Source organism: Elephas maximus, chromosome 17, assembly GCF_024166365.1.
Source record: "Elephas maximus indicus isolate mEleMax1 chromosome 17, mEleMax1 primary haplotype, whole genome shotgun sequence".
NCBI lineage: Eukaryota > Metazoa > Chordata > Mammalia > Proboscidea > Elephantidae > Elephas > Elephas maximus.
Window position 1 is genome coordinate 88,305,286 of NC_064835.1, and position 12,311 is coordinate 88,317,596.

Consider the following 12,311-nt stretch of genomic DNA (forward strand, 5'->3'; position numbering starts at 1 on the left):
GCGGGACGTGGGGAGCGGGCAGGGCCGCGCGAGGCGGGGGCAGCGGGCAGGGCCGCGCGGGGCGTCGAACGTCCGCGTCCTCGGGGCCGCCTGGTGGGGGCGCTGCGTCCCCGCCGGCCGTCGCCGTGGCCGTCTCCCGGAGGCTCGCGCTCTGGGCAGCCCCGGCTCGGGCCTCGCGGGGCGGCGCGGGCGGCCTCTGGGTCGGACCCCACATGAAGCTGCGGGCAGAGACTTAAACACCGGGGACGTGCAGGTCTCCTGGGAAGCAGCCACCAACCCGGAGTTACTCAACCCACTGAGCGACTCGGGGATCCTGTAGGGCAGAGTGGGACCGCCCCACGGGGTTCCCAAGGAGCGGCTGGTGGATTCCAACTACCGACTTGGGGTTAGCAGCCGAGCTCTTCACCACAGCGCCCCCGGTAGTGACTGGGCAAGGGGACGTTCAGGTTCTGGGCGTGTTTGTCCGCTGCCGCGACTCTGCTGTAGGTCTGGGGAGGTCAGACCTAGTCCCTGCCTTCAGGGAGCTTGTGTTAGTTTGCAGACACAAGTCACTGGATCCTCACAGCTGCTTCATACTGCTAACATTTTACAGGAGAAAAGCGAAGCTCACAAAGACTCGGCGTGGATGTGGGGTCTGCTAACTCCACTTCTAGCAACTCGTCCTTGGGAAATGATTCCTCGCGACCAAGATCTATTCAAGAGGGCCCTCACTGTGGTCACTTCGTGACAGTATGGTCCACTGACAGTGTAGAGCGTTCCTTACTCGTTATAAATGGTCTGTACACGACTGGGAGGAAATAGAACTGCCAACAAGGCTTCTCTCCAAGGGTCCACAATAAAGGACTTTTGTGTTTTTCTTGATACTTTTATGCACTTTTGTGTTTCCTAGTGTAAGTAGCCTTTGAGAAGATTACATGTCATTTACCAGGACATACATGTTGTTTAAAATGATCTTTCAAAAGCATCCTATAGAAACGCATTTGCAGTATCATAAAAATAACAGGATATTTTAAAAGCACTGTGGCCACAATCATGTAAAAGGTGTTTTTGTAGAAGGTAATGTGCCAAAACAAAAAAGTCCTCGGGTGGTACAAACGGTAAAGTGCTTGACTACTAGCCAGAGACTGGAGAATTGAAGCCTTTGAATTGTGGCGTTGGTGAAGAATATTGAATATACCATGGACTGCCAGAAGAACGAACAGATCTGTCTTGGAAGAAGTACGGCCAGAAGGCTCCTTAGAAGCAAGGATGGTCACACTTTGTCTCCCTGGTAAAGGACATCACGCTTGGTAAAGTTGAGGATCAGCAAAAAAGAGGAAGGCCCTCAATGAGACGGATTGACACAGTGGCTGCAACAACAGGCCGAAGCATAACAATGATCGTGAGGGCAACAGTGGGCTCGGATATAGCGGCAATTATGAGGATGAGGATGGCGCAGGACCAGGCAGTGTTTCAGTCTGTGGTACACAGGGTCGCTATGAGTCAGGATCGACTTGATGGCACCTAACAACAACGAGCCAAAAGGTTAGTGGTTTGAACCTACCCAGAGATGCCTCAGAAGACAGGTCTGGCAGTCTCCTTCTGAGAGGCCACGGCCTTGAAAACCCTCTGGCGCAGTCCTACTCCGCTGCGCGGAGTTGCCATGAGTAAGGACCAACTCCATGGCAACCAACGATAACGTGCAAAAATAGGCCTGTGGTGTAACTTTGACTGACCACAGGAAAAAAATATTTTGTGAAAAGCTTTTTAAAAGCTGGTAGTAATGTCTCTTCTGCATCGTGGGCTCAGAGCCAGGACCAGGCCAGCCGCATCTCCGCATTCTTCAGCTAGTCTTCTCCAGAGGGCGATAAGCCGCGCTGAGCAGTTTGCTTCACTCCTGCAGGTGACAGGAGAAGCCCCTGCCGGCAGAAGTAATGATGACACTGCTGACGTTTCCCACTGGATTGTCACCGTTCCTTTTAAGGGGGGGGGAGTCCATTATAATGGATTCAACCCCTTCAGCTCATACTTTCCAATCTCCAAGTCAAGATAAAATGACACAAAAGTGGAACCTCAAATGAGTCACATGATTGAAAAGTCATTAATGAAGGAACAGTTCTAGAGGGCAGACAGAGAAAACTCTCTGAATTTGGAGAGGGGGCTCTGACCTTTGACAAGTTACTGTTTCCTTGGCCTCAGGGTCCCTTGAAAAACAGCCTGTTTTGGGGGAAAACCTTTGACCAGAACAACGGGATCAAACTTGGAAAACACAAACAGCCATTTACGCTGTCACTATGCAAAGACAAAGAATCTAGTACAGTGCAAGCAATGCTGTTCGCAGGGTGGTTTTCTGTTTATAATAGAGGCCTCAGTACTTCACCAGCCTCTCCCTTGGCTCTGTGCCATTCGCCCCACGCCTGGTTAGTCACAGTGGAGACATTTGCGACTTGACCTCCAGTGCCCTCATTGGCCCTTCCTGGGCCATTTTTCTTACTGGCCGTTTGGATCAGGACATTTCCAAGTTTTACCTAAATATTTATTCTTGAGTTTTAAACCCATACCTATTATGTGCGACTTCACTGGCTAACTCTTGCTCTTCTCAAGTCTTAGCTCAAATCCACTTCCTTCAGATGGTCTTTCTTCATCTTGACTAGGTTGGGTCGAAGTTATGGGTGCTATGTGCTCCCCATCCCTAGTACTTACCTTAAGACCTATTGATTGATTCATTCCTAAGTGACTGCACTGTATCAGGTACTGTTCTAAAGGTGGGAATATAAAGTCCCTGCCCTTGTGGAACTCAGATTCTAGTGTGCGGGCAGCAGAAAATACACAAATCTGTCCTTTAATATCTAGTAATAAGTGCTATGGAAAAAAGCAAGGCAAGCTACGGAGACAGATTGGGGCGATGCTGGTTTAGGCAGGGTAATCTGGGAGGCCCTCTAAAAGGAGGTGATATCTGAACAAAGGTTTAAGGGAAGTAAGGAGATGAGCCTCACAAAGACCTGGGGGAAAGTGTTCCAGGTGGAAGAAACAGCAAGCTGAAAGGCCCTTGTGTGACTGTCTTCCTCACTATGTGGTAAACTCACCAAGGAGTTGGTGGCACCTGGTATACAGTAGGGGTTTACCCGAACAAAACCAAATCTGCTGCTGTCGATTCCAACTCAGAGGGAACCTATAGGACAAGAGTACAGCTGCTCCGCTGGGTTTCCGAGGAGCAGCGATTTGAACTGCCAACCTTTTGGTTAGTAGCCAAGCTCTTTACCACTACACCACCAGGGCTCCATATATATATATATATATATATATACACCCTCCACGTTGTTTGCTTAGTAGCATAATACTTTCAGGATGGCTTTATAGTGTAGAATCCAAGCACATCGAAACATGGAGCCCTGCCCAGCTGGGGATCACTTTCTGAGAGATGACCGTGTCTCACAGCAAAAGCACCCAGCGTGCATACCAGGTGCTGGGGTAAAGCCACAGCCTGGACACAGAACAAGTGTGCCCTTCAGTTTAGGTCAGAGAGGGGTAAGCCCTCATTCTGTGGATTACACCTATTTTTTTATAAATTCCATTTTTGCTTGCCAACGTTTTACTGTGAGATGGTCCCAGGATACTTGTTCCTTGTCCTGCTACATGTACCTATGTTAAGAAGCCACCTCTCAACCACGGCCACTTCTGTCTCTATTACAGATACTGAACACAGACAGAGCTCAAACAGGCAAACTGTAGACTTGCCAAGATTTATACATATTTTGTTTTTTATTACCAATCAAAAATAAATTCCATATATTGTTTACCAAATATTATCATTGTTTTGTGACAAAAGACACAAGACTCAACAACAAAACTCCCCGAGAGTCAAACTCATAACTGCCAAAAAAAAAAATCACAAAAATATACAAATTAAAATCTTACGCAAAATAAATATGAGTTATTTGCTACGGTGGCTGTGACCTGCCTACCCACGTGGATGCCATTTGCAAAGGTCCCCCTTCCCTGGGAAGACATGGGGGGGGTGGGCCAGTTCCAGGGTACGGCTCAGCCCAGGAACTGGAGGTGGAATAAAAAGTGAAAAACCACTGGGAGGAGGAAGTCACCAGACTAGTAATATTTGGAAATAATTATGACCCTCTGTAAGAACTGATTCTACACGGGCAGGAGGGGGAGGGAAGGACCATCCGTTGGTAGGAACTGTGTGTGCAAAGAGGTAGCTGTAGACGTGTGTGTACTACTCCTTTTGCTTCACACACACACAGAGTTCAGGCCATGTGTTTGCTCACCTGTGCGAACGCCCAGTTTTGCATTGCTCACCTGTGCTGAGCGCGCTCAGAAACACAGCTCTGCGTTGCTCACCTGCACTCACCTGTGCTGAGCGCGCTCAGAAACACAGCTCTGCGTTGCTCACCTGCACTGAGCACACTCAGGAACACAGCTCTGCATTGCTCACCTGCACTGAGCACGCTCAGGAACACAGGTCTGCGTTGCTCACCTGCGCTAAGCGCGCTCAGAAACACAGCTCTGCGTTGCTCACCTGCACTGAGCACGCTCAGGAACACAGCTCTGCATTGCTCACCTGCGCTAAGCGCGCTCAAGAACACAGCTCTGCAGGCTACTGCATGGTCTCAGGAAGCAAGCTGTTCCTCTACAATCTAAGGGCTTTCCCCAGCTGAAACAAAGGCCTGCTATCTTTCCCTTACGGCTGAAAATCCATGAGCGTCACCACCTTCTCTCCAGGCTTTTAAGAGTCAATTCGGTGACGGGAAGCCCTCTGACCAGGGGCAGATATACTTGGTGCAAGACATTTCCTGGTCCCAAGTTAGGATTCCCTAGGCACCCAGATGGCACAGCACTTGCGGTGACAGGACTCCCCTGGTTAATACTCAGGCAGGTCTGCAGTTCCCCTCACCTGGATCTTGGGCTCAGGCTCCGGTTCCACCGGATAAAGGGCCATTGTGGACCCTGGTCCCACAGCCTCTCTACCAGTCGGAAGCCTGGAGCTCTGCAGCCCCAGGGAGGCAGTGCCGGGGAAGGATTTTGGGGGGGGCAGGGCTCTTGGGGTACAGTACCAATAGCTTCGGCAACGGCCAGGATCGCCTCTCCCATCAGGAATACAGGACTGCCAGCTTACACCTTTCAGGTGGAAGCCGCCTTTCCTGGGGTTCCCTATGTGTGTGAACAAGGACAGGTACGCCCCGGCCACCGAGTAAAGAGCACGAAGAACTTCTTACACTGATTTTCAGCAGGTTCTCTTGTCCCCAGACCCTAGGATGGACTGGGGTTTTGGGATCAGGGAGTTTGGAAAGAAGGGCTTCATAGGTCAGTGAAGGAGCCTTAACTTTCCTTCGGGGGCAAGAAGGGGGTGGTGGTATCAACTGCTAACAACGCAGGTGCCTGTGGCCAGATTCACTCCTAGAATCAAAAGGAGCAAAGCAGACAAGTCACCTGGAACACAGACGCTCTCCCAGAGGGAAGACCTTTGGGGAAATGTGAGGCAAGGGCCTGCGGAGCAGGCGTTGCGATCTTAAAGTTCTGAGACGCTGCCTAACGCTTTCAGTCAGCTCATCAAAAGTGGCGAGCTGTCCAAAGGGGCAGACGCGTGGCAGACCAGTGGGGGCAGGTGTGAGATGGCTCGCCTGAGCCTAGACTCCCTGGGAGAGCCGTCCACAGAGTGCTGGATCCAGTGACAGGCAGGAGCAGGTGTGCCCGCTCTGAGGCTGTGGTTTTCACATTCCTGACCTGTTACCCAGAATCCCTTGACCCCAGCGACGTCACCGAGCCTCAGTGCACGTGCCCAGGTGTTTGTTCTCAATGCTATTTGGTTCTTCGCTTCCTGGGAAGAAGTGTTCTCTGCTCCAGAGAGGTCCCTCCTCTGGCCGAGCTCTGGGATGCCATCTCTGGAGGAGGAAAAGTGGGCTCCCCGAGTCAGGGATGTAAGCCAGAGGTGGTGGCTGGGAGCAGATTATGGCTATTGCTTCCTGTAGCAAGAAACTCTTCCCTTGTTAAAGTTTTTGGAAAAAAAAAAAAATTCCTTTTTCCTTTAAGAAAGTTCCTTAACCCTGTCTCCCTTACCCATTCCCTTCCCAAAATTATATTTTAAAAGAGGAGCAGCAAGCCTTGTTTAGAAATTCTCTCAGTAAAAAACAGCCTTGCTCACAGGAGCTGGCCCGTGGCTCCAGCCAGTCCCAGGGCTGGGCAGCCTCTACCTCAGAGCTGCTCAGGGGTCCCTGTCAGAGGACCAAATTGCCACGGGCTGGGGGCCATCTGGATGCTCAGATGGCCATCTGCACCCCCGTTCTGGCCAACTAGGCTCCCTATCTTCATGTGGGCCCACTGGGGAGGCCCCCGCAGGGCTGGCGGGGGGCCCCGGGCCCTCCTGTCAGATGGCGCTCTCATGAGAGGTTCTGTGCAGTAAGGAGTTTCGTTCGTTGAGTAGAGTTGTGGTCTCGTCCACTACAGGCAGCTCAGACTTCTCGGAGGTCTCCGAGTAGGTGGTACACCCGTCCACAGGAAACTGGGGGCAGTTCTCCATGCGTGAGGCCAGCAGCCCGTTCTGGTACTGCTGCCGGCTGATCTGCAGGAAGAAGGGAAGAGGTTCACAGACAGCAGGGGCTGGGAGGCAGAACCTCATCGGAAAGGGGAAACGGGGCCGGAGCCGCGACCATGGGCCTGTAACAGCGGCATGACCAAGCGGAGCCTCCAGAAAAGCTTAGGAAGAGTAAGGGCGAGACTAAAGAGGAAACACAGCTCAGGTCTGGGCCCCTGTGCTGGGTCTGGTGGATGGAAGAAGTTGCTGGCTCCCGAGACAGAGTGGTCCAAACACCCAGGAGGACAGCAGCACTGCCTGGGCGGAGCGGGCGCTGTGCCCACCTTAATGTACTGGAGGTCCGTGAGTGCGCGGACGCTGAAGTCAGAGATGTACTGGCCCAGGATGGAGCTGCCGAACTGGACGCTGCTGCCAGCCGTGGGAGAGGAGCTCGTGACATCTGTGCGGTCCGGGTAACTGAGGGAGGCCGAGCGGCTGAGGGGATACGACGGGGAGCGGTCTGTGGGGAGAGCAGAGGACGTCGGGTCAGAAGCCACGCAGGTGCCCACTCATGGCCTCTTGGTGACCTCGTCCCACCCCCCAGGACAGGAAGTAGCTCTTAGGAGCAGACAGAAGTGTCGTGTGGAAGCTTTAACTGCAGAAGGCCTGAACTCGTCAAAGCAAATGAGTTAGCTCGTTTGGAGGATGTGTCACGCAACACGTACTAAAATGTCTACCAAAACAACGGCAAATGCAAACAAGAAGAAAAGTCAAAGACACAAAGTTTAGGGCAACAAAACCCCTCATTTCCCAACAATGAGTCAGTCAAAGGCAACACACTGATTCACCCTAGGGTTACAGACGAGCCGCTGCCCCTGTCCCAACGACAGCTTGTGACATAAACTGCATACACGTTACACTGACGGTAGGAGCAGTCTGCGCTCTTCCCTCACGCACACACACACCCTCACACACTGACGGTAGGAGCAGTCTGCGCTCTTCCCTCACACATACACTCTCACGCGCTGACGGTAGGAGCAGTCTGCACTCTTCCCTCACACATACACACACACAACCTCACACAATGACGGTAGGAACAGTGTGCACTCTTCCCTCACGCATACACACACACACCCTCACACACTGATGGTAGGAACAGTCTGTGCTCTTCCCTCACACATACACACACACACACACACACTCACGCACTGACGGTAGGAGCAGTCTGCGCTCTTCCCTTGCATATACACACACAACCTCACACACTGATGGTAGGAATAGTCTGCGCTCTTCCCTCACGCATACACACACACAACCTCACACACTGACGGTAGGAGCAGTCTGCGCTCTTCCCTCACACATACACACACACAACCTCACACACTGACGGTAGGAGCAGTCTGCGCTCTTCCCTCACGCATACACACACACACCCTCACACACTGACGGTAGGAGCAGTCTGCGCTCTTCCCTCACACATACACACACACAACCTCACACACTGACGGTAGGAGCAGTCTGCGCTCTTCCCTCACGCATACACACACACACCCTCACACACTGACGGTAGGAGCAGTCTGCGCTCTTCCCTCACACATACACTCTCACGCACTGACGGGAGGAGCAGTCTGCACTCTTCCCTCACACATACACACACACAACCTCACACAATGACGGTAGGAACAGTGTGCACTCTTCCCTCACGCATACACACACACACCCTCACACACTGATGGTAGGAACAGTCTGTGCTCTTCCCTCACACATACACACACACACACTCACGCACTGACGGTAGGAGCAGTCTGCGCTCTTCCCTTGCATATACACACACAACCTCACACACTGATGGTAGGAATAGTCTGCGCTCTTCCCTCACGCATACACACATACATCTTCACACATGGCTCCCTGTCACATCTTAAAATGCTCTTTTTTAAGAGTTCTCTTTGTTTCTTTGGAAACCCTGGTGGCGTAGTGGTTAAGTGCTACGGCTGCTAACCAAAGGGTCGGCAGTTCAAATCCGCCAGGCGCTCCCTGAAACTCTATGGGGCAGTTCTACTCTATCCTATAGGGTCGCTATGAGTCGGAATCGACTCGACAGCACTGGGTTGGGCTGGGTTTTTCTTTGTTTCTTGTTTTTAAATTGTACTTTAGATGAAGGTTTACAGAGCAAACTACTTTCTCATTAAACAATTAATACACATTGTTTTGTGACAGTGGTTGTCAACGCTCTCCTTCTCTACCTTGGGCTCCCCATTACCAGCTTTCCTGTCCCCTCCTGCCTTCTTGCTCTTGCCCCTGGGCTGGTGTGCCCATTTAGTCTCGTTTTGTTTTATGGGTCTGTCTGATCTTTGGATGAAGGGTAAACCCTTTTAACTCAGTACTGAGTTAAAAGGGTGTCCGAGGCCATACTCTCGGGGTTTCTCTAGTCTGTTAGACCAGTAAGTCTTGTCTTTATTCCTTTAAATGCTCTTAAAGGGTCAAAAGTGTGTCCTGTACACGGCCTGCTCTGTGCAAAACACAGTCCTACCCCTACACCTGTGTCTGCTGAGCCCCGTCAGCCTGGCAGAGAGGGTGGCCGTGGGTGCCCCAGCTTCCTACAGCTTCCCCAGGCTCTCCTGAGACAAAGCGCAAGGCAGTAGAGGTGTGCGCCTGCCTCTTCCCACCACTAGAGGGAGCACAGGCCTCCTATCAATTCCCAGCCGGAAAGGGCAGCAAACCGTCCGCCTCCAATGGGGATGGAACCGCCGGTTAGTCTGAAAAGGGAACTGCGCCCTGTACTGCACACTGCTAGCTCTTATTTCTGGGAACGCTTAGAAAGCGGTGAAATCCACAAAGAAGTGGAATGCGAAGGCACGCTGACTGTGAACAAGCCCATCTGCTCCTTAGCTGACTACTAGTCGGCTAGTCTAACAGCCAGCAAATGGAGCAAACGAATTGAAATCCAGGAGACTGAGGGGCCAGAGCAGTGAGGGTGAATTCAGTGACGCTCCCACCTCTGAGCTGCAGTAAAGCTTGGGTGTTCATTCAGAAACCCACCAAAACAGCCTGGAATAGTTCATGATCTGGCAGGGTACAGCCACTGGTGGGTCACTCATTCCAACTTAAGAAACACCTCTGGGACACTAGGGGTACTGGCTAATATTTCATATTAATTATTTAGAAGATGGAATCCTGTCAGTTAATGCTCATTACACCTCAGAAACAGGAAGTGAATTTCACACCAACACAAATTAGTGACGTGACCTATGAAAAATAGGAATCCTAGAAAGAAATAGAACAAAATATTAAGTGTCTGTTTCTGAGAAAGGAAATTATGGTGCTTTTAAAATTTCTTAATACTTTTTTTCTACTTGCCAAATTTCTAAATAAGCCTATGTTACTTTTATGGTTAAAACGCAACAATAAACGTAACAAAAAATAAGGGGTTTTGACCCAGTAATTCCATTTCTGAAAGAATAGTCTAAGGACAAAATCCGGAACACAGAAAAGGTTTTTTGCATAAAGAGGCTCACATCACCATGTGAGTTATACTGTGAACATCCCTAAAGGGAAGAATTAAGAAACGAGGGCACGTGTGCCCAGTCGAACACCGTGGGGCTTAACTTGGAAGTTCGGGGAAAAACATCTCTGTTACCACATTAGGTAAACGCATCAGGATGCAACCACCTTCTGGACATTCATGAGACGAGACTTTGTGCAGAAAGGGAGGACAGGAAGCAAGAGGTGACGCTGGGCAGCTCAAAAGAGAGTAAGGCTGCTTCTAGTCACCTTTTACCTTCTTTTGGTTTGTTTGTTCTTAGGTTCAAAATAGACAGGCATGTCCTGGTGCAGTTAAGAAGGAAAAAGTCCAACTATATGAATATACAAGGAGTCCTGGCGAGTGCCATCTGCTCTCGTAAAGACTGCAGCCTAGGAAAACCTGAGGGGCAGTTCCACTCTGTCACATGGGGTCGCTCTGAGTCGGAATCCACTCAGGGGAAACAGGAACAGATATGAATATAAATTGACTGAGGAAATTGGCCTTTTCCTAAATACTTTCTGAATGGAACGTCACATTTTAATCATAATACAGAAAATACAGAAATAATAATTGCGCCAACTCAATTATTATAAATATGACTAATATAAAATGCTCACTTACTCCTCTCCTCACAACTCTCTGGGGTGGGAATATACATTGCTCCCACCTCACCTACAAGGAAATCCTGCCTTGGAGAGGAAGTTAACATCCCAGCATCATCTGGCTAGTAAGTGGGGAGACGGGGTACAAACGGGGCGGCCTGACTCTGGCTGCTGCGCTGGCGGCTCCCCGGGCAGACACATGCAAGTAACAAAATGGAAAGCAAAGCCTATGAAGAAAGGTGGAAGGTTTTTCAGAGGCAGCTGACGAGCTGATGTGTAATCCCGAGGGCAGTGAGTGGCCTCCATCGGGAGGATGCGGGCCAGCTGTGCTCTGTTCCCACCAGCACTCAGAGGGCAGCAGCCTGGCGAGTGGCTCAGAAACCCACTCACACCCTCCAGGATGCACACGTGGCCTGGCCAGAAGGGAACCTTGCTTCCAGCCTGTCATCGTGTGCTTGTGAGTGAGTCTGTGTGTCTGTGGGCGTAAGCACATGTGTGTGTCTTCTCAAGGACCTCTGAGGAGACCCTTCCAGGCCGGAGCAAAGCCACTCAGGAGCTGGGCACTAGGTCAAGCAGCCAGTGCAAGTCGGGCTGCCCGCAAGTCTGAACAGGTGGGACAGCCCAGGTGCCTTTGGGGCGAGGTTCATGCAGCCGCGGTGCGTGGGGCCAGACCACAGGTGGCGGCATGACCTTCTCCAGCACACCACATTACCTGAGAGCCAGGAGAGCAGGGAGTTGCGCTTGCCAGGTGGACACCCGGCTTGGGCTGATGGCACTGGATCAAAAGAGGACAAAGTCAAGTGATGGGCGGGGCCAGGACGCAGGACATGGGGCCACAGGAACAAAACGGAGAGGCAGACCTGACGGGACTAGGCTGCCTCGGTGGAGAGAAGAGCCCAAGTAGAGAAGGTCGACTGGGCTCTGCCGGGGACGCGCAAACCAATGAGCCCCGTGTGGAGAAGGGCCGAGATTGGTGGGGCATGCCTGGGGCTCCTACAGTTAATCTAGAGCTCCCTAGAAGTCACCTCCTGTTCTATCCTCTTCAAGCAGGTACTGAGGGCCTACAGTCAGGGCACAGAGCCAGGACCCTGGTCCAGGCCTGGGAGGCATTGCTGCAGAGAGAATGCCTAAGAAGGCACCTCCCCCCGTGCCTACATGCCCTTCTGAACATCTCCCCAGCTGGCCGGAGGAGAGGTGCTCTTGGGAGGGGCACTGGAGCTCCCCACGCCCACCCCAGTCCTCCCGAAGTGGTCTGGGCAGGTCCACCTGCTCCAGGACCCAGCTCCGGAGCCTTGTTCCTCTAAGCCCCCTCTAGAGCGCCTAAGCCACCCTGGCTCACCCAGGTGAGGGGGCACCAGCAGGTGAGCCAAGTGCTGTATTTCTGGGTACCCCGGCCACATGCACGGGGGCCACTTTGTCCAAGGTCAGCCACAGGCTTAGCTCCAGAGGCTTTCCAGGGCCCACAACACCACGGACAAGAAGGCCTGCTCCATGGCGGGCTCCTCCCTCTCCTCCTGCAGTGCCCCCCAGGCTCCTCCTTCTCCTGCAGTGCCCCCCAGACTCCTCCCTCTCCTCCTGCAGTGGCCTGCCCAGGCTCCTCCCTCTCTTGCAGTGCCCCCCCCAGGCTCCTCCCTCTCTTGCTGTGGCCCCCTGAGGCTCCCGGGGTCACACCCTAGTG

The 12,311-nt window shown here is 52.1% G+C and overlaps 1 protein-coding gene across 2 annotated transcripts in view; it reads right to left on the minus strand.

Annotated features, from left to right (window-relative positions):
* Positions 1-3,784: 3,784 nt before the first annotated feature.
* CNNM4 (cyclin and CBS domain divalent metal cation transport mediator 4) overlaps positions 3,785-12,311 on the minus strand; it is a 36,989-nt gene continuing 28,462 nt past the window's right edge. The window contains exons 6-8 of one of the 2 annotated variants that reach the window (XR_007513657.1): positions 6,850-7,025; positions 4,346-6,553; positions 3,785-4,293 (exon numbers count right to left, since the gene is read on the minus strand). Coding sequence is in view for 1 of the 2 variants with exons in the window: in XM_049857073.1 (XP_049713030.1) it covers positions 6,359-6,553; positions 6,850-7,025 (371 nt within the window). In the remaining variant the exon portion in view is untranslated. Of the gene's footprint in view, positions 6,554-6,849; positions 7,026-12,311 lie in introns of both variants that reach the window. The other variant, XM_049857073.1, reaches the window with a different exon arrangement.